Source organism: Mus caroli, chromosome 13, assembly GCF_900094665.2.
Source record: "Mus caroli chromosome 13, CAROLI_EIJ_v1.1, whole genome shotgun sequence".
Lineage (NCBI taxonomy): Eukaryota > Metazoa > Chordata > Mammalia > Rodentia > Muridae > Mus > Mus caroli.
The window spans coordinates 89,319,676-89,337,660 of NC_034582.1; the positions used below are offsets into that span (position 1 = coordinate 89,319,676).

Below are 17,985 nucleotides of genomic sequence, written 5' to 3' on the forward strand. Positions count from 1 at the left end.
CATTTCCTTGGCTGAGAAACCGTGGAACTGGAGTTACAAATAGTTGGAAGCTTCCAGGCAGTGGTGGCGCATACCTTTAATCTCAGCACTTGGGAGGCAGAGGCAGGTGGATTTCTGAGTTTGAGGCCAGCTTGGTCTACAGAGTGAGTTCCAGGACAGCCAGGGCTACACAGAGAAATCCTATCTTGAAAAACAAACAAAACAAAACAAAACAAAACAAAACAAAACAAAACAAAACAAATAGTTGGCAGCCACCACATGGGTGCAGGAAATCAGACTCCTGTCTTCTGCAAGAGCAACAAGTGCCCTTAACCTCTAAGCCATTTCTCCAGTAACCCATACTCCCCTTTAAAACCAAACCAAAAGACGGGTTCTGAGGACTGAACTTGGGTCCCACTGAACTAATTCCCAGCATCCCCCACCCTCCACCCCTCCTCCCTTAGTATAGTTGGTCAGGAAACAGAGTGACAAGGGCTGGGTGTCCTTCCTGGCCTTACAGGAAGTGCTGTTGCTCTTGAAGATTCAGTAGGATCGCTGGAGGCTTAAGACAGGACAGCAATAAATACATCTGTTTTTCTCTGCATTTCTAACTAAGTCGAACCAGTGTTTCTTGGTTATTGGCAGCCGTGGGGTCAGGAGACAAAGGTACTGCTCTCAAGCTCCTAAACTGTGAATCATAACCATAAAGCCAGTCTTTCCTGAGATATTCATAGAACATCAAAGCCACTCATTTAAACTATACCCTGTCTCCTAAGCCTGTTCACAGCTGTGCAGCCATTACCAATGTTAAGGACTTTCTAAAGCTAAATAGTCATTTTTTGTGTGTTGGTTTTGAAGACATGAGTTTCACTGGGTAGTTCAGGGTGGCCCGGAACACACCATCCTCTGTCCTCAGTCTTCCCAGCACAGGGCTTACCAGTGTGTGACTACACAACTGGCTTGGGAAACATTTCATTTATTCACCTACTGGTGGATATGTGACTAGTGTGGATGCCACTTGTGTGACAGACTTCTCCAACCCTGCCTTCCAGTCTTCCAGATCTGGAAGTAGAACTGTAGGTCACATGCTACTTGTAGATTTTATTTCCAAGGAACTCCCATAATTTTCATAGCAGCCACATTGCTCAATATATCCATCAACACTGTATACAAGCATTCTGCTCTCCTCCAATCCCTGCCAACACTTTTTCTTTTCTGTTTTTTTTTTTTCTCCAGCCACACAATGGGTGAGAGATGGGATCTCATTTGGCTTTATGTACTCATCATTAGTGCTGTTGAATTGTTCATGTGGTTGTGGACCACCGATACATGAACAGTGTACCCCAGTCTTTGGCTCATTTTCCCATCAGGTCTTCTGCTTGCTGTTGAGTTGCAGGAATTTTTCTATCAAACACATCCCTTGCAAATGCTTTCTCCTATCCCATGGGCTGCCTTTTTTTTTTTTTTTTTTTTTTTTTTTTTGCTGTGGTGTTTGATACCTAGCTCTTATATTAAAACTGGATCATTTGAGTTGGGGATGGTGGTGTGGGTCTTTAGCCCCAGCACTTGGGAGGCAGAAGTAGGTGGATTTATGTGAGTCTGAGGCCAGCTTGGTCTACAGAGTGAGTTCTAGGACAGCCAGGGCTACACAGAGAAACCCTGTCTGGAAAGACCCAAAACAAACCAACCCACAGAAAAGCCAAATGGAATCCTTTCTCTTCTCACCATCTAGAGTTAGAGGACTGTGCATTTAGATGCAAAATCATGGCAGAGAGAACAGTGCAATTATGTTCGCTTTACTCTTTTAGTTGCAAAGCGAACTTTTTGATGACACTGCTCACAGTAACTGTCAACTTTGGTGACGTTCATTTCTTTCTGTTGACTTCTGTGTATTTTGCGTCTTATCTATCATTTCACGGCTTCCTCCCGGGCCATGAACATTTACTCATATCTTATTCCAAGAATTTTATACCTTTCACTTTTGCATTTAACTCTGTGATTCATTTTGAGAGAGTTTCCTTTGTGGATAGGGTTTGAGGAAGGGATCCAGCTTCATTCCTTAGCATGTGGATTTGAAGCTATCCCAGCATCATGAAAAACATTTTTTTTCCAGTTTAAATGGGCTTAGCCCCTAATTAAATGCATTAGCAGTAAATTTGAGGGCTTATATCTGGACCATAAATCTTAATTATCCATTCTCTTGTCAATTTAATCCAATATCTTAATCTGTAGAATTAATGAAAGGCTGTTTCCTTATTTACTTTTGAGACAGCATTTCTTTGAGTATCCTTGGCTGGCCTGGAACTCACTATGTAGACCAGGCTGGACTTGAACTCACAGCAACCCACCAGCTCCTGCCTCCAGAGTTCTGGGATTAAAGGTGGCTCAGCCTGAGGGTTGTTTAATGCTGAATTTTCTTAACAATTCCCTGACACTTGCCAATTGTGTGGGCAATGGCTTTTTTCTCTTCTCTTTCTTTCTCTCTCCCTCTCCCCATCTCTTCTTCCTCCTCTATAAATGATTTGATTCATAGTATGTGATAGCCTGGTACTTGCTGTGTAAACCAGTCTCATACCCATGGCAGTTCTCTTGCCTCCACCTTGCTAGTACTGGGATTATAGGCATGCAGCACCACACCAGGAGCTGACTGCATTTTTAACTGAACAGCAGCCTGAGATGCAGAGCTTCAAGGCAAAGGAATGAATCCATCCAATCCTTTGGGTTCACTGTATGCATTTTCTTAAAGAAAGGGTCTCACGTGTTGCAGGTTGGTCTTGACCTCAGTATGTAGTCTAATCTGCTCCTGATCCTCCTGCCTCAATTCCCTGAGTACCGAGGTTACATACATGTACCTCTACATTCCATGTATGCAGTGCTGGAGCTCAGAGTGCACTAGGTGAGCAACCAACGGGGCTGGGTGACTAAGCACATCACATTTATTTTCTTCTGAAGCTTCTGTGTATGGCAAGGGATGCTAGTTTCTCATGATAGACATACTTAAATTTAAAGTGAACAACTATGCATTACTTTTTGAAAGTGATTAGTCTCAAGGAAAGACACAGCGAGATGGTATAAAGACAGAAAGGCAGAAGCTTGAACTGTGCCTTTTTTTTTTTTTTTGTAGAGGGGTTAGAGAAGAAAATCCACAGGATGGTGAATTTATGTTCTAGTTCTTGTTGGAGACAGGTCAGCCGATTTGGCTGCTATCTCTGAAATGGAAGATTTATTATAGGTAGCCAGTGTCTACCCTTTATCCTGTTAATTAGAGAATGTAAATCATTTCCTGAAAAAGTCTGTCTTAAAGAGCAAATGTTGAAGCTCTGTATTTCACTGAGAGCCAGGAGCAAGCACACAGCCTGTGAGCTTGGCAGGTCACGAAGCTGACGAGCTGTGTCTGCCACAGACGCCTCCTCACTCAGACGACAGACAGACGGGGCTGTGACGCACTGGCCTGTAACAGCTGCTCCCAATCCAGCACAAAGGCACTTCAAGTCAGTCCCCAGCCCTGTCCCCAGGACCTGTTCTGTTTTCAATTCTGGTCAGCACAGGAGCAGACTATTCTCTTTAAGTCCCAGCAGTCGAAATGAACTCAGTAACATTTTTCTCTCTGCCACCCGCGAGAAAGAACCTCACACTCAAAGGGAATGTCTCGCCACTTCTGCATGTCCGCATTCCTTCCTGCAAGCACGCAACCAAAATGACCATCTTTATTTGGGATAAATAATGTCCCACCTAGGGTCAAATATGAAATGTGCATGTGCTTATGTGCTTATTTTATTGCTTACGAAGTTACTTTTGGAAGCAGTTCACTGATGGACAGGAGGCTGATGAACTCAAGTCCACTCATTTAATTGGGACACATTGAGAGCCTGTGGCAAGCACCAGACAAGTTCCCTGTTTCAGCCTTGGAAGACAAAAGTTAAAGATGGGTCCTTCTTTCCTCCAAACCCACATCCAAGCTGCGAAAGTGCTTCATGATGAAGCTGGATGTCCAAGCAGACAGCGCACCCCGAGTCTAGGTGGTCTAAAGGACTGGGGTCTGACTTCTGAAGGTTCGGTGCTTGGGAGGCAACCTTTAGTGCTGAGTACAACACAAAGTCGGATTTATTGTTCACTGAAATATCTGGATTTCTAGAATGTTGGTGTGGACATGAATCTCTGGGATCATTAGGATGTAGGATCTCTGGGTGGCCTGGGGGATGTTTCTGAACCATCCCAGGTCCCTGTTTAGACGAAGCAAAGTTTAAAATTGTTCGTGAAAAAGTTACCTTTCCCAAACCTAATCCCCAGCTGAGCCTGGTGGCTCATATCTGTAATCCAACCACTTGGGAGTATCTTAGAGAAGATCATAGTGAGTCTGAGGCTAGCCTGAGCTACACAGTCAGTTCTGGGTCTACCCTGAGCTACTAACCCCCCCCTCCCCATTCCGAATGAATTAGGTGATGTTGTGCTACACATTAGGTGCATGGCTGTGGCAGAAACAGGAGGATCTTGAATTTGAATCCAGTTAGAGCTAGCTAGCAAGTGACAGTCTTGCCTTGAAAATATATAAATAAATAAATAAATAAAAATTCCACAAACCAAACTTAATTCCAATTGCAGTTGAAAGCAAATTAAGCTCCAATTAGCAACACAACCTCTATTGCCCAGCTTCTCCTTATCATAAAGGATGGAAAAGCCACCCAAGGCTTCCCAGTTCCTTCCTGGAGTCAGTCACTGCGGGAGTGCAGATGGCTGATTGGGATGCTCGCATGTGACCCAGGCACTGTGACACAGCACAGACTGAAATTCTAAGAAACCTGGTTTTAAAACAATGGCAGCCCATCCCTGCAGGAGGGGGTTCCTTATCTGCCCACATAGCCGCATAGCCAGTTTTCCACCCCACCCCCTCTCTGAGCTGCTTCACTTCCTGACCTTTTGGCTAAGATTAAGTGATGCACATCCCAGCATCAGAAGAGGGAGAACAGTCTCTGTTTATCAGAAAATGTCTGCAAAAACAGAGCACTCCCAGAGGGGCAGAAGCAGGCGGGTCTAGACAGCACAGCTCTGGTGGGCGAGCCAATGCCGGGCTTGGGCTTCTCTTGGGTTTAAACTGTTGTATTGCAAAGGTTAACTCAACTGTCTTGCTTGGGAAGGGTTTTACTAAGGTCTGAGAGCCAGGGAATAATTATGGGAGAAGCCTACTGGGCTTAAAAACAGACCCATGCGCACAGGCAATTTCTGCTGGGACTAGGCACTTTCCAGTGAATGGCTGTCTGTCCATGGTCTGGGGCCGAGGCCCCTCTTTGACCCACTTACTAAATGTGTATTGATGATTTCTTCTATGGAGATATAAATAACTGGCTTGCTGACGGTCACCAAGTCCGTGTATTTGTCCATATTAAACTTCTCTTCGGGTTCAGGGACATCACACGCTTCTTGAAAATATTTCCTAGAAGTAGAGAAAAAGGGGGTGTTACGATAGAGTCAGATTTTTTTTTAATTTATTTTTATTAGGTATTTTCCTCATTTACATTTCCAATGCTATCCCAAAAGTCCCCCATAACCTCCCCCGCACTCCCCTACCCACCCACTCCCACTTTTTGGCCCTGGCATTCCCCTGTACTGGGGCATATAAAGTTTGCAAGTCCAATGGGCCTCTCTTTCCACTGATGGCCGACTAGGCCATCTTTTGATACATATGCAGCTAGAGTCAAGAGCTCNGGGGTACTGGTTAGTTCATAATGTTGTTCCACCTATAGGGTTGCAGATCCCTTTAGCTCCTTGGGTACTTTCTCTAGCTCCTCCATTGGGGGCCCTGTGATCCATCCAATAGCTGACTGTGAGNATCCACTTCTGTGTTTGCTAGGCCCCGGNATAGTCTCNCAAGAGANAGCTATATCTGGGTCCTTTCAGCAAAATCTTGCTAGTGTGTGCAATGGTGTCAGCGTTTGGAAGCTGATTATGGGATGGATCCCCGGATATGGCAGTCTCTAGATGGTCCATCCTTTCGTCACAGCTCCAAACATTGTCTCTGTATAGAGTCAGATTTCTAAGTGAGTGACTTTACTAAAGTTTTGAAATGTTAGCTAGAGCACCCCCTTCACCCCAAGCTTGGGGCACTTGTTAGTATCTTCCAGGGTGGCTCACCAGTGCTTGCCCATGTTTCTGGATGCTGGACCTCAAACTGATTCTCAGACAGGAAGAGATAAATGTGGGCCTTGGCCCTGTGACCCAGGATGATCAAATCATGGATGGGATTTCTTAACAATGTTATAATGTTAAAAATGACCTCTGGAATTCCAATGAAAATGTTAAGAGGAAGAATTCCTTGGGGTTGGGGAGCTGGCCCAATGGGTGACGCGTGAGCACCAGAGTGCATAGCTCAGGCACCACATGTAGGGGTGCTGGCATGTGCCTGAACTCCTACTGATGGAGAGGAAGGCAGAGACAGGCAGATTCTGGGCGCTCATTGGCCAGCCAGTCTAGCCAAACTGTTGAGCTCCAGGTTCAGTGAGAGGCCCTGTCTCACACCCAAAGTAGGAGGTGACACAGGAAGACACCCAGTGTCAACCTCTTTCATCTCAATGCATGTGCATACATATGCACACGACCCACCCAATGCACACACACGCTTAACACACATGTAAATGACTATTTGTGTGTGTATGTATGTTTGTATGTTGAAGATTGATCTCAACTTCTATGCACACATGTGTGATATGTGCATATGTAATATGTGTGAGTGTAATATGTGTGTGTATATATAATATATGTGTGTAATATATATGTGTGTGTTTTATTCTATACACTGTCAAGTGTTTCTCATGCCTGAAATCCTCTATGACGTTTTCTAGGGCACCTGAGACCTCTGTACTAGAGCTGATTTCTCCCTCTCCAGCCCTGGGTTGGGTGGGGCAGCCATGTTTTGGGGGTTATTAGGCTCTTCGGTAATAGGAGGTCTTTCTCCTGGGTTTTGCTTTCATTGTTTATGAGGTGCTGAGGAATTAAGAATATAAATACCAGATTAAATATGAGTGAAAGAGAAAAAGGGATGCATTTAGGAGGATAGTCTTAGGAAACAGGAGACTGACAGCGATAACAAGGAAAAAGGAGCACTCGGGAGGCAGAGGCAGAGCTTTATGAGTTCGAGATCAGCCTAATCTACAGCGTGAGTGCTGGGCTAGCCAGGGCTACATAGGGAGGTCTTGTCTCAAACAAACACACGAAGGAAAGGAAAGGAAAGGGAGCTAAGAGCGTTGAGGGCTTGTGAGAACACCTGCAACATTGTTTATCCTTAGCGAAGAGAACTAAAATTGGCTCTGAAGAAATGGAAACTTCCCACTGCAAGAGGATTTGGGGCAACCTTCTCATAAACGGTACAGACTCCACACAGGGATGGGAACAGAAGATAAACTGTGATCCCAGAGGAATGGGAAGTCCCTGTCCAAGTGAGGAGGACAGAGGTCACAGTGATGTCACATAAGTTCTATAAGCTGCTACAGACAAGAAAGCAAACACAAGCCAAGATGGAAGTATCTGTTCAGAGCTTCCAGATGCATAAGTGACCGTCAGCAGTGGCTCTCTCCTTTCTCTGTCCTCATGGAATCATTAGTGACAGGATTAGGAGAGAGAAACAGAGGCAATAGAATTAACTATGTGTGTAATGGAGAAGGGCTTCGGGACGGGGCAGGCATAGTCACACAGGATCACCTATAAATACAAAAGCTGGGGATCCCCAGCCTTCCCAAAGGATCACATCATTTCCTACCATTGTTGCAGAGAAAGTGAATTCTTCCCAGTTGGAAAACAATTTGGGGGGGGGGAATAAAGCTACCTTAAGTTCAACAAAACAAAACTCAGTTATTTTGAGTGTCTTATTCTAAATACTACGAGTGTGTCCCACATCAGGGAGAGTGTTTTATCAGAAGCACAGATCCTAAAGCAGGAAGGACTCAGTGTAGCGGGATGGAGGGGGTGGGGTGGGAACAACAGGCCTGACTGGGAACATCTTGTCTGTTCCTTTCCTTCATTATCCAGGGAAGTTGCTGGGGATACAGCCTCGTGGGGCACCTGCCTTCCTCAGTGGGCTTGGTTCTGTGGACAGACTATCATTCTTGTCTGTCCTCCCACGTTCTTTGTAAGAATGGACCTTCTCACCTGAATTCCTGGTAGGTCTCTGACAAATAATTGTTCATTGATGATAAATGCTCATTCTCGCCCTCAAACAGCTTGTTGGAGGCTGCGTGTTGCAGAACCTTCGCCACGGATCCCAAGTTTCTCCTTTGGTTGGAGTTGATTTGACCTCCGGCTGTCATGTCAATGATGTCAAAGCCATCGGGAGCCACAATGGCTGGGTTCATATACCGGTAGTATAGGAGATTTCCAACAATCTACACAAGGGAAAAGGGCATTTTTAAGAGACAAATGAGCTCTGGTTGCTTTTTATCTTAAGTATACATTCATTTTTTTTTCATTTCCATTTTCTGCAGGAGTGGGTCATTTTCAGACATGAATCTTTTTTAGTTTTTACATTTTTAATAATTACAATTCTTATCTGTCTATTTCTTTATGTATATGTATACACACATGTTGTGGTGCACATGTAGAATTCAAAGGACAACTTGCAGTGGTTGATTCTCTTTATCTACCATGTGGGTCTTGGGGATCAAACTTAGACTGACAGACTTGGTGACAAATATCTTTACCCACTGAGTCCTCTCACAAGCCTCTGACATGATTCCTTTACTAAGTATTGGATCAAGGAGGTGAATACAACCACATGCTAACATTACATGTCACACAGTTCTTTTTGGTGAGAAATAGGCTTATGACCTGCAAACATTCTAAAAGAGAGAGTTACAATGGTGTCTATCAAGTTTCTAAATTAGTCTCAACAGACAGTAACCTCAGCAGGTATCACACAGATGATCTACAGCTATAGTCACACAGGAGGAGGAATGTTACACAACCGTTCAATTCTGGCTCAGAACCCCCCAGAGAGAGAAGCTGCGGTGAGGTCGCCCTTGAGAGTCTACCTTTAACAGCTCTTCTTCTGTGGCATCGGGGAATTTCTCACGGATCGAGTTCTTCAGTACTTTGGCTATATACCTCAATCCATAACTATACGTGGAACAGATGACAAAAGAAAATAATGGAAAAAGGCTAAGTGAGCAAAAGACAGCAAATTGTTCCAGTCAACCAAAGCTCAGCCTAAAAATGCAACATAAAGTGAGATGCGATGGAGTCACAGGGTTTCTGCTGCTGCTAACACCTGAGCGCTGGGTGTGGCCACAGCCAAGGTCGTGCGCCTTCATTAGAGGGTGTTATGAATTAAAATCATTGTGCAGGCCACCTAGTATTTCTGGTTTTTTTTTTTTTTGTTTTTTTGTTTTTGTTTTTGTTTTTTTAAAGATAGGGTCTTGCTCTATAGTCCAGTCTAGTCTTATATTCATGATTACCATGCCTGGCTCTAGATCATAACGTTAAATAGCAAACATGACACAAGAGAGAATTCCTGTCTTGACTCCAGGGGCTTAGGTAATATTCCAAGAACTTCAGCAAAGACTGCTAAAGTCGTTATGAATCAACTCACGGCAGCAGATCGAGGGAAGAAATGATGGAGCCCAGGACTTTGTCGGTGACCTTCCTCAGGTTTTCAATAGATGCCTCCAGTTTATTCTTCACCTCCGGGTATGTCAGGGCTTGCTCTGTGGTGACGTCGTAAGGCAGTTTGCTGAAATACAACACGGGTTCAAATAAACAGTTGCCGAGGTAAACATATGAGCACGAGCGTCCCACTAGCTGGCTCTGTAGTCAAGCTCCATGGGATGAACTAGAGGTTGCCCATGACTCCAGCAACAGGGCTAAGTAAGATACACATAGTGCACCGTCCACTACTGATGAATCAGGAAGGACTCTAAACATCCCTTCTAGCTCTAACGGAATGATAAAGGGTAGACCAAGTTATGTAGACTCAGTTAATACTTTTTCCTTCCTTCCCTCCCTCCTTCTTTCCCTCTCTCCCTCCTTCTTTCTGTCCCTTCTTTCCTCCCTTCCCCTTTTCCTGATGACTGAACTTATAGCCTTGTACATGCTAGGTCAATGCTTTACTATTGAGCTACAACCTCAACCCCTATTTTCTTTTTAAAAGTTTCTGAGGATCTCATAGCCTGGCTGGCCTTTAACGTTACCATGTAGGCGAGTGTGTCAGTTATTTTTCTGTTGCCGTGACACACATGACCAAGACAACTTATGAAAGAAAACATTTAATTTGGGATTCATGGCTCCAAAGGGTTAGAGTCACAGCACGGAACATTTCTGCAGGGAGGCATGGCGCTGGAACAGTAGTGGAGAGCTTAGATGCAGATCAGAAATCAGAGATAGTTAACGGGAAAGGCGTGGGCTTTTGAAGCCTTTAAACCCACCCCCAGTGACACACCTCCAACAAGGCCACACCCCCTAATCCTTCCCAAAAAGTTCTACCAACTGGGGGCCAAGTATTCAAATACATGAGTCAACTGGAATCTTTGTCCTTCAAACCACCACAGAGGCTAGCCTTAACTTCTGATCTTCATGCCCCTATCTTCTGAGAATTAGAATGGTAGATGTGTTCCACCACGCCTGGCTTCCTTTACATTTTTTTATGCATTAAAATTCTTATGCTTTCATTGTAGTAAAAAGAAAAACAAAACCAGAAAAAAAACAAACACCTGCATATAAGCAAGTAAGAAAATAGCACTGATTCTTTTCATATCTTAGTAAATAACTTGCCAAGCCCCTCTGTGTATACATGTATAAGCCTCACACACTCATGGGTGCAAGGGAAATGTGTACATCCGAGACCCTCAAAATCCTAGGTATGTGCATATACATGACTGATCTTTTTTAAAAAAAATGGGTTATTGGACTGAAGTATAAAAGAAAGGTATAACATGACCATATCATCAGTGTCGATAAATACAACTCTGCACTGTCACTCTAACAGGAACTTACTCCATTATGTGGTATGAATGCATTTACTAAGTAAACCCCAAAGTAAATATTTTGAGTTCCATGACTTCTCACTATGACAAACAGTGCTATGACAGCCACCTACATAACTCTCTGTGCTTCTCACTTATGTCCCCTTGTAGGGAAACAAAAGCTTGTGCTCTTAGATCACAAACTCCTCCAGAAGAGGCCGAGCCCACCTGCACCAGGCTGCTTACAGCCACTGAGGAGGAACTGACAAAGGATTTTTGGTCTAGCTTTAGAAGCACAAAGAATAAACAAGGAATGGAGTTCTCAGAGCTGAGACGACAGGGAGCAGCTACTTCTGAGATGTGAAAATACCATTGACTTATGAAGAGGACACTGGGATCTCACTCAGCCAGCAAAGCGCTGATGCACGAGGGTGGGGACATACGTGATAGTGCTTGAGACCAGGATGGAGGTCTCCTGGAAAGAGAGGCCAGGGATGCTGGTGAACACTTGTAAATCCCAGCTCTGAGGTGAAGGAGGCAGGGGGATGCCTGGAGCTCACTGACCTGCCAGTCTCACTGAATTGTGAATTCCAGGCCAGTGAAACATCCTGTTTCCAAAAAGGAGAGTAGACAAGTGTATACACACACACACACACACACACACACACACACACACGTCTAGGAACTTGAACATCATAGGTTTGTTAAGGGAAGATTACATTTCAGATTAAAAAATTACGTTTGGTAGTAACTTTCTTTTTTTCCCCTTAACAGGGCTTAAGACATGTGCAAATGAACACAAGGGGATGCAGAGATGGCTCAGAGGTTAAAAGAACTAGTTTTTCTTGCAGAGGACCCAGGTTCAATTCCAAGTACCCATATTGTGGGCTACAACTATCCATAGCACAAATCTCAGGGAATCTGCTGTCCTGTTCTCACCTCTCTGGGCACCAGGTATAAACATACAATGAAGGGTAAAAAAACATAAAAAATTAAAATAAAACAAAACAAACAACCAAAAACCTTTAAAAATTAATGATTGCAAAGCATGACAAAGCCAGCCACCCCACTGCCTCTGTTACCTGGCTTCTCCAGTCTGTGTTTCCAGTTGGTTCACCCAAGCCTTGTACACCTCGACAGGGTTGGTATTGATGACCAGGGTCTTGTCTTCAATGATCTCCTTCACCACTGGTGCCAGGAGCTGGCGCAGGGTGTTCTGTCCCCGGGCGCCTCTGTTGAAGCTGACAACCATCTTGATGACTGTAGGGTTGCCTGTCACTATGTCTTGTACCTGGTCCACCTTTGACCTGGGAAAGCCCAAGCCAAGACAAGATGGTTGACTTCTTTGGAGAGAGGTTTAAACAAGATAGACTATCCGAGGGACCTAAGAGCTTTGCGGAGTGTCTTAGTCAGGGTTTCTATTCCTGTACAAACATCATGACCAAGAAGCAAGTTGGGGAGGAAAGGGTTTATTCAGCTTACACTTCCACATTGCTGTTCATCACCAAGGGAAGTCAGGACTGGAACTCAAGCAGGTCAGGAAGCAGGAGCTGATGCAGAGGCCATGGAGGGATGTTACTTACTGGATTGCTTCCCCTGTATTGCTCAGCCTGCTCTCTTATAGAACCAAGACTACCAGCCCAGAGATGGCACCACCCACAAGGGGCTCTCCCCCCCTTGATCACTAATTGAGAAAAAGCCTTACAGCTTGATCTCGTGGAGGCATTTCCCCAAATGAAGCTCCTTTCTCTGTGATAACTCTAGCCTGTGCCAAGTTGACACAAAACTAGCCAGTACACGGAGTTTTATTTCTCTTCATATGAAACAGAATTAATACAGTTTCAACATAAGCTGCCACTTATAAGATGTGCATTTCTTACCTGAGCAACTCAAGGCCTGGAAAATTAAGCTACAGCCTCGATCTCATCCTACAGGGAGGGACGAGCTGCCAATGGACGACTAAGATAGTGGGCGGCCCTGTCCCTCTGCTCACCATGGGCGGCCCTGTCCCTCTGCTTACCATGGGTGGCCCTGTCCCTCTGCTCACCATGAGCAGCACTGTCCCTCTGGTTCACCACATTTTGAAGTTTTTCTTGGGTGAACAAATTGCCTCGATGTCTTCAGATGCCCCTTAAGGTCACTGACATGTGGCATCTGGCTGCATCCCATAGCTGAGCTGCCTGGCTCTGAAGATCTCCTCTGTCTAAGACTAAACTGTTCAGCAGAGATTGCAACCTCTGCCCTACTTGCTGAAGATGCTGCTACTCAGAATTAGAAAGTAATGCCTCTCATTAACTTTCCATAAGTTTTCACCTGTGGGAGGCATAGATAATCAAAGCTGATTTGGTTGGATCTTTGGTAGGAGAAATCTGCAGCTAATAATAGCTCCAAAAAACGTGAAATTCAACTATCAATCAAAATTCCACTTTAATCCCACAGACCTTGATGCATTTCGATTGTATTTTGAATGGAATTCTACTGTAAATTCCATTTAAAGTTATGGATGTCAGCCTGAGCTAGCCCACCGCTACCATGAGCACCCGCCTTGGTGCTTTCTCGTGGGCTTTATACCTACTTGATTTCTTCCTCCAGTGCAGTTTTGAAGAGCTTGAGCAACAGGTATTCTTCCCTCTGGTTAGAGGCGTAATTGTACAGAGTGAAGATAACCGTGTCCATGAATTTCGTTGACTTGTTCTGTGGCATCTGGAAAATCAGCTTAGCCAGGTATGAAGGTTTGGTCTACAAGAGAAGGTGGGAGCCGTCAGCTAGAGGCTGATGTCTATGAAAGCAGAGCGTGGCATCTGATTCTCGGCTCTCCCGTGACTGAATGCGTCGTGAGAAACAGATGGGTCCCTAGCACACAGCCTCTGGCAGAGATCAGCTAATATTATACAATGACAGTTTAGGAAGCGACATTGAAACATTATAACATGTAAGTGCTGCTGATTACACGGTTTGTTTGCCATAGTCGTCTTTTATACATTTTTGTACTTTTAACGACATATTATAATGTTTATTAGAGAGACACAGAAGAGGAGGTGGGCCCATAGAATCTGAACTGAGGAGAAAGGAACAGACTGAAGTAGCCAAGCTGGCCTAGAAAGATTGATAGGTAAACAGAAGGAGATACACACCATCTGTGCCTAGAAGGAGAAAGAAAAGGCCCTGCTTACACATGGAGACAGCGAGTCAGCTCGCCATGACATTCTCCAAGGAGGGAGAAAGAATAAGGCTGGGGAGGGTGGGGGTGGGGTCAGAATAGCCAACAAGAGAAATTCCAGAAAGAACATGAGTCAAAACAAGGACCCACCTGCCTCCAGCCCCCCAAGAATAAAAGGAGTTCAAGAAATTGACAGGAATTTAAAGACAACAGAGCTCCACAGAAGACAGTGAAATTAGAGCCAGCCGTTGGTCTAAGTGTCTTCCTCTGGCAGCTTTGCTGGCTGGACCAAAGTTAAAGGAGAAAATATAAGTGTATACAGAGAGAGGAATTCACACAGAAAGATGGACCACTCTTCTCACTGCTCGTGAGAAAAGACAATGTTCAATGTTAGTATGCTTGACAGCTAAGACTCACTCAGGATGCGCTAGCTGCGTGGCCTGAAGGTTTCAAGAAAAACCAGACCCCGGTCTGTGTTGCTACTCTATTTAGTTTTGAGATCAGAATCATGGGATAAAGTTCTCTGCATAAAATACCCTGGACTCTATTTTCTTTTTAATTTAAAAACATTTTTGTTTTTTTAAAAAAAATGTGTGCGTCTGCTTGCCTGTATGTGCACTTTATGTGCAGGTGTTGGAGGCCACGAGAGGGTGTCAGATACCCCTAGAACTGGAGTTACAGATACCCTAGAACTGGAGTTACAGACGCCAACTCAAGTGGATGCTGGGAACCAAACCTGGGTCATCTGTAGTGCTCTTGACCACTGAACCATCTCTCCAGCCCAGGACAATGTTTTCCTAGACTGCTAGCCTCTTTTCTACTGATAACTAAATGTAGGTATGGTGGTTTTAAAAGAATGCATTTCCCCGTGTAGCTCGTGCTAGAGACACCTACCTGAGCACATCCTCTCCTGGCTGGACAGCTGTGGAGAATGGTCCTGACTAACGTGTGATCATAGGACGACAGGAATCCAGGCCATTTTCTTTCCTACCATTTCATCACTGGCCTTGGACTCAAGGAGAGGTAAAGGCCTGGACTACACGCAGCTGAGGAGTTCCTCTGACTTAAACACTCAGCCACGGCTTGACCACTATTCTAAACTGGACAAGCAAAGTGTCTCTGCTTAAGGTGGCCACAGTGGAGGTGGTGGTGGGGGCAGGGAGTGAGAAGTGGGGAGCAGAGAGGGGATCTATCTTCCTTTCAGGAAAGGTTGCAGGTCAGCAGTGAATTGCACAAGCAAAGCTAAGCATGGACATTTTCCCTCCTATGCTGCCACATAGTGGCCATTAGAGGCACATATATCATTTGAAGCCATTCTCCAATCTGTTATTTAGTACTTTCCGTGGGACTCTTGCACGCTGATAGCTCGTGCAGTGAGTTCTCTCTATGTATCCGATCCAGGGAACAACAAAGGTTCAGGCATCTGCAGGCCTGGAGCCACACAATGAACTACTACTGGCCCACCTCTTTGAGGGTGGGTGGTTTTCCTGCTGGTGTGGAGCCTGCTGCTATGACTTGTACCTGCCCAGGTTCCTCAGGGTGTAATCAGATTGTCAACAGGTAGATGAGAGCAACTTATCAGGGAACAGACCAATAGCCAGCCCATCAAAGTCCAACCACAATCCAGTACCCTGCATGCAATGTCAAGTTATGACTCATTCGGCTCAGAAAATAATGCCATGAAAATAATGAGGTCAAAATGGTCCCACCTCTCTGTCTCTGTCTCCCAAAAGAGGGAGTCTGGTCCTGGTACAGATATGCTTTTCTAGTGACTAGTTTTGTCATTGGTTGACATGAAACCTTTAATGGCATGCTGAGGTCATCATGATGAACTTCACATCGCTTCTGCACATCACTGAGGTACAGTGCAGTTGTGAAGGGAGCCAGCCTGAAGGCTAACTGCCTGCATGCTGCCTACTGTGTATTGGTTGGGTCTGAGGTTTTCTGATCTGCAGAATTTGGGAAGAATGCCATTCCTTATCCTGATGCTCAGGGCTAGACCAAGAATTCAATGAGTTAATCTACATAAAGCACCTACCGTTAACGGTTAGTACTTAGTCAAGCATTTCCTAAGCTGTTATTATAAATGTTATACAAAGCTGTTATTATGCTGTTCACATAGAGCATGGAACTGAGCTGTTGGCTGGAGCATGGGCGAGGATCCATAGCGAGAAGCTTGTTGTTTATCCGCAAGCCAGAGTGGAGGAGAAGCACGCTCACCTGGAGGAGGTAGAACAGTTGCTGGTAGGTCTCCAGTGTTTTCCGTCTCTCCTTACTCAAGCTTTTAATTCCCTTGTTGTCAGTGTTATTCAGTATTTCTATTTCACCACCTTTTTTCTTATTCAGCTTTTTTCTGTGTGAGATTACATCCTGTGAAGAATTTTATGACATCATTATTTTTACCTTGGTACCCTTTATCATTTTCCTACACACACACACACACACACACACACACACACACACACACATTCTGTTTCTGTCTCTGCCTCTCCCCCCTACAACCCCCTTGGGTTTGAATAGGATGGCCCCCATAGACCTCAAGTGTTTGAATGCTTGGCCCATGGGGAATGGCACTATTAGGAGGTGTGGCCTTCTTGGAGTCAGTGTAGTCTTGCTGGAGGAAGTGTGTCACTGTGGGAGTGGGCAATGAGGTCTCATACACTCAAGCCCTGCCCAGTATGGAACACATTTTTCTGCTGCCGGTGGATCAAGATGTAGAACCCTTGGCTCCTCCAGCACCATGTTTGCTGCATGCTGCCATGCTTTCTGCCATGATGAAATGGACTGGACGTCTGAAACTGTAAGCCAGCCCAATTAAAAAAAAATTTTTTTTTTTTAAATAAGAGTTGCCTTAGTCATGGTGTCTCTTCACAGTAATAAAAACCAAACTAAGACCCACCACAACGTGCATTTTCTGTTTCCTTCCTCTGGAAACAAAGGAAGAGAGGACCTTGAAATTAAATTAAATTGAAGAAGTGCCCCTGGTAGGTAAGCTCAGGCTTTGCCATAGGCTTTATCCAAAGCTGTACTTGTTTGCTCTCAGGATTTAATGCAGGCATCAGGAAAATTAAATGGAGAAAGAGTACTCTTTTTAAAACATGATGGTGGAACAGCTAGATACCTACATCCTCCAGGAAAGAGTCAGACCCCCTACCTCCCAGCACAAGGACCTCAAAACAGAAACACACACAGGAGCAGAAATGACCAACCCCGAGAAAGGAAAACTAGCCAGCAATTTTGACTTTGGACTGTACAACGGATTCTCCACTATAACACAATATAAGTTACAAAAGGAACAACAAAATCAGCCATCATCAAAGCTAAAAAGTTTCATGACTTTACAGGATGAGAGAAAATGCCTGCAGATTAGATAAACATGCTCTTTTTCTTTTTCCTTTTCTTTTTCTTTTTCTTTTTCTCTTTCTTTTTCTTTTTTTTTTTCAAGACAGGGTTTCTCTGTGTATCCTGGGCTGGCCTGGAACTCAGAAATCCACCTGCCTCTGCCTCCCGAGTGTGCTGGGATTAAAGGCGTGCGCCACCACCGCCAGGCTTAGATAAACATGCTCTTGCAACCAAAAACTAGAAAGACTCAGAACTGAAATGCACACAAAGGACTGGAGCTGGCACTTCCTGCATAAGATGTAAGATACACACATGGCTAAGAAGCACAGACGCTCAATGTTAATTTTGTTGTTGTTGTTCAGGGAGCAGTCAAAGTGTTCTTTTCCCGAATTTCTTCACAAAGTTCCCTTTGCTGATAGAAGTCATACTATTCAGGTAGTGTCTTTTCTGCTGTTCTACTGTAAGCCATCGCTCTGTCCCTAGTCTTCCAGGACACCTTTTAGTGCTTACATAGTATAGACGTCAGGCTGAATTCATGGTTGAAGTAGTTATCTTCGGGGC

At 44.6% G+C, this 17,985-nt stretch overlaps 1 protein-coding gene across 1 annotated transcript in view; it reads right to left on the minus strand.

Moving 5' to 3' along the window:
- Iqgap2 (IQ motif containing GTPase activating protein 2) overlaps positions 1-17,985 on the minus strand; it is a 259,748-nt gene that overhangs the window by 24,536 nt on the left and 217,227 nt on the right. Inside the window, exons 22-28 of the mRNA XM_021180833.2 lie at positions 16,303-16,452; positions 13,498-13,661; positions 12,005-12,229; positions 9,554-9,694; positions 8,997-9,081; positions 8,119-8,351; positions 5,278-5,410 (exon numbers count right to left, since the gene is read on the minus strand). Coding sequence (XP_021036492.1) covers positions 5,278-5,410; positions 8,119-8,351; positions 8,997-9,081; positions 9,554-9,694; positions 12,005-12,229; positions 13,498-13,661; positions 16,303-16,452 — 1,131 coding nt within the window. The remainder of the gene's footprint in view (positions 1-5,277; positions 5,411-8,118; positions 8,352-8,996; positions 9,082-9,553; positions 9,695-12,004; positions 12,230-13,497; positions 13,662-16,302; positions 16,453-17,985) is intronic.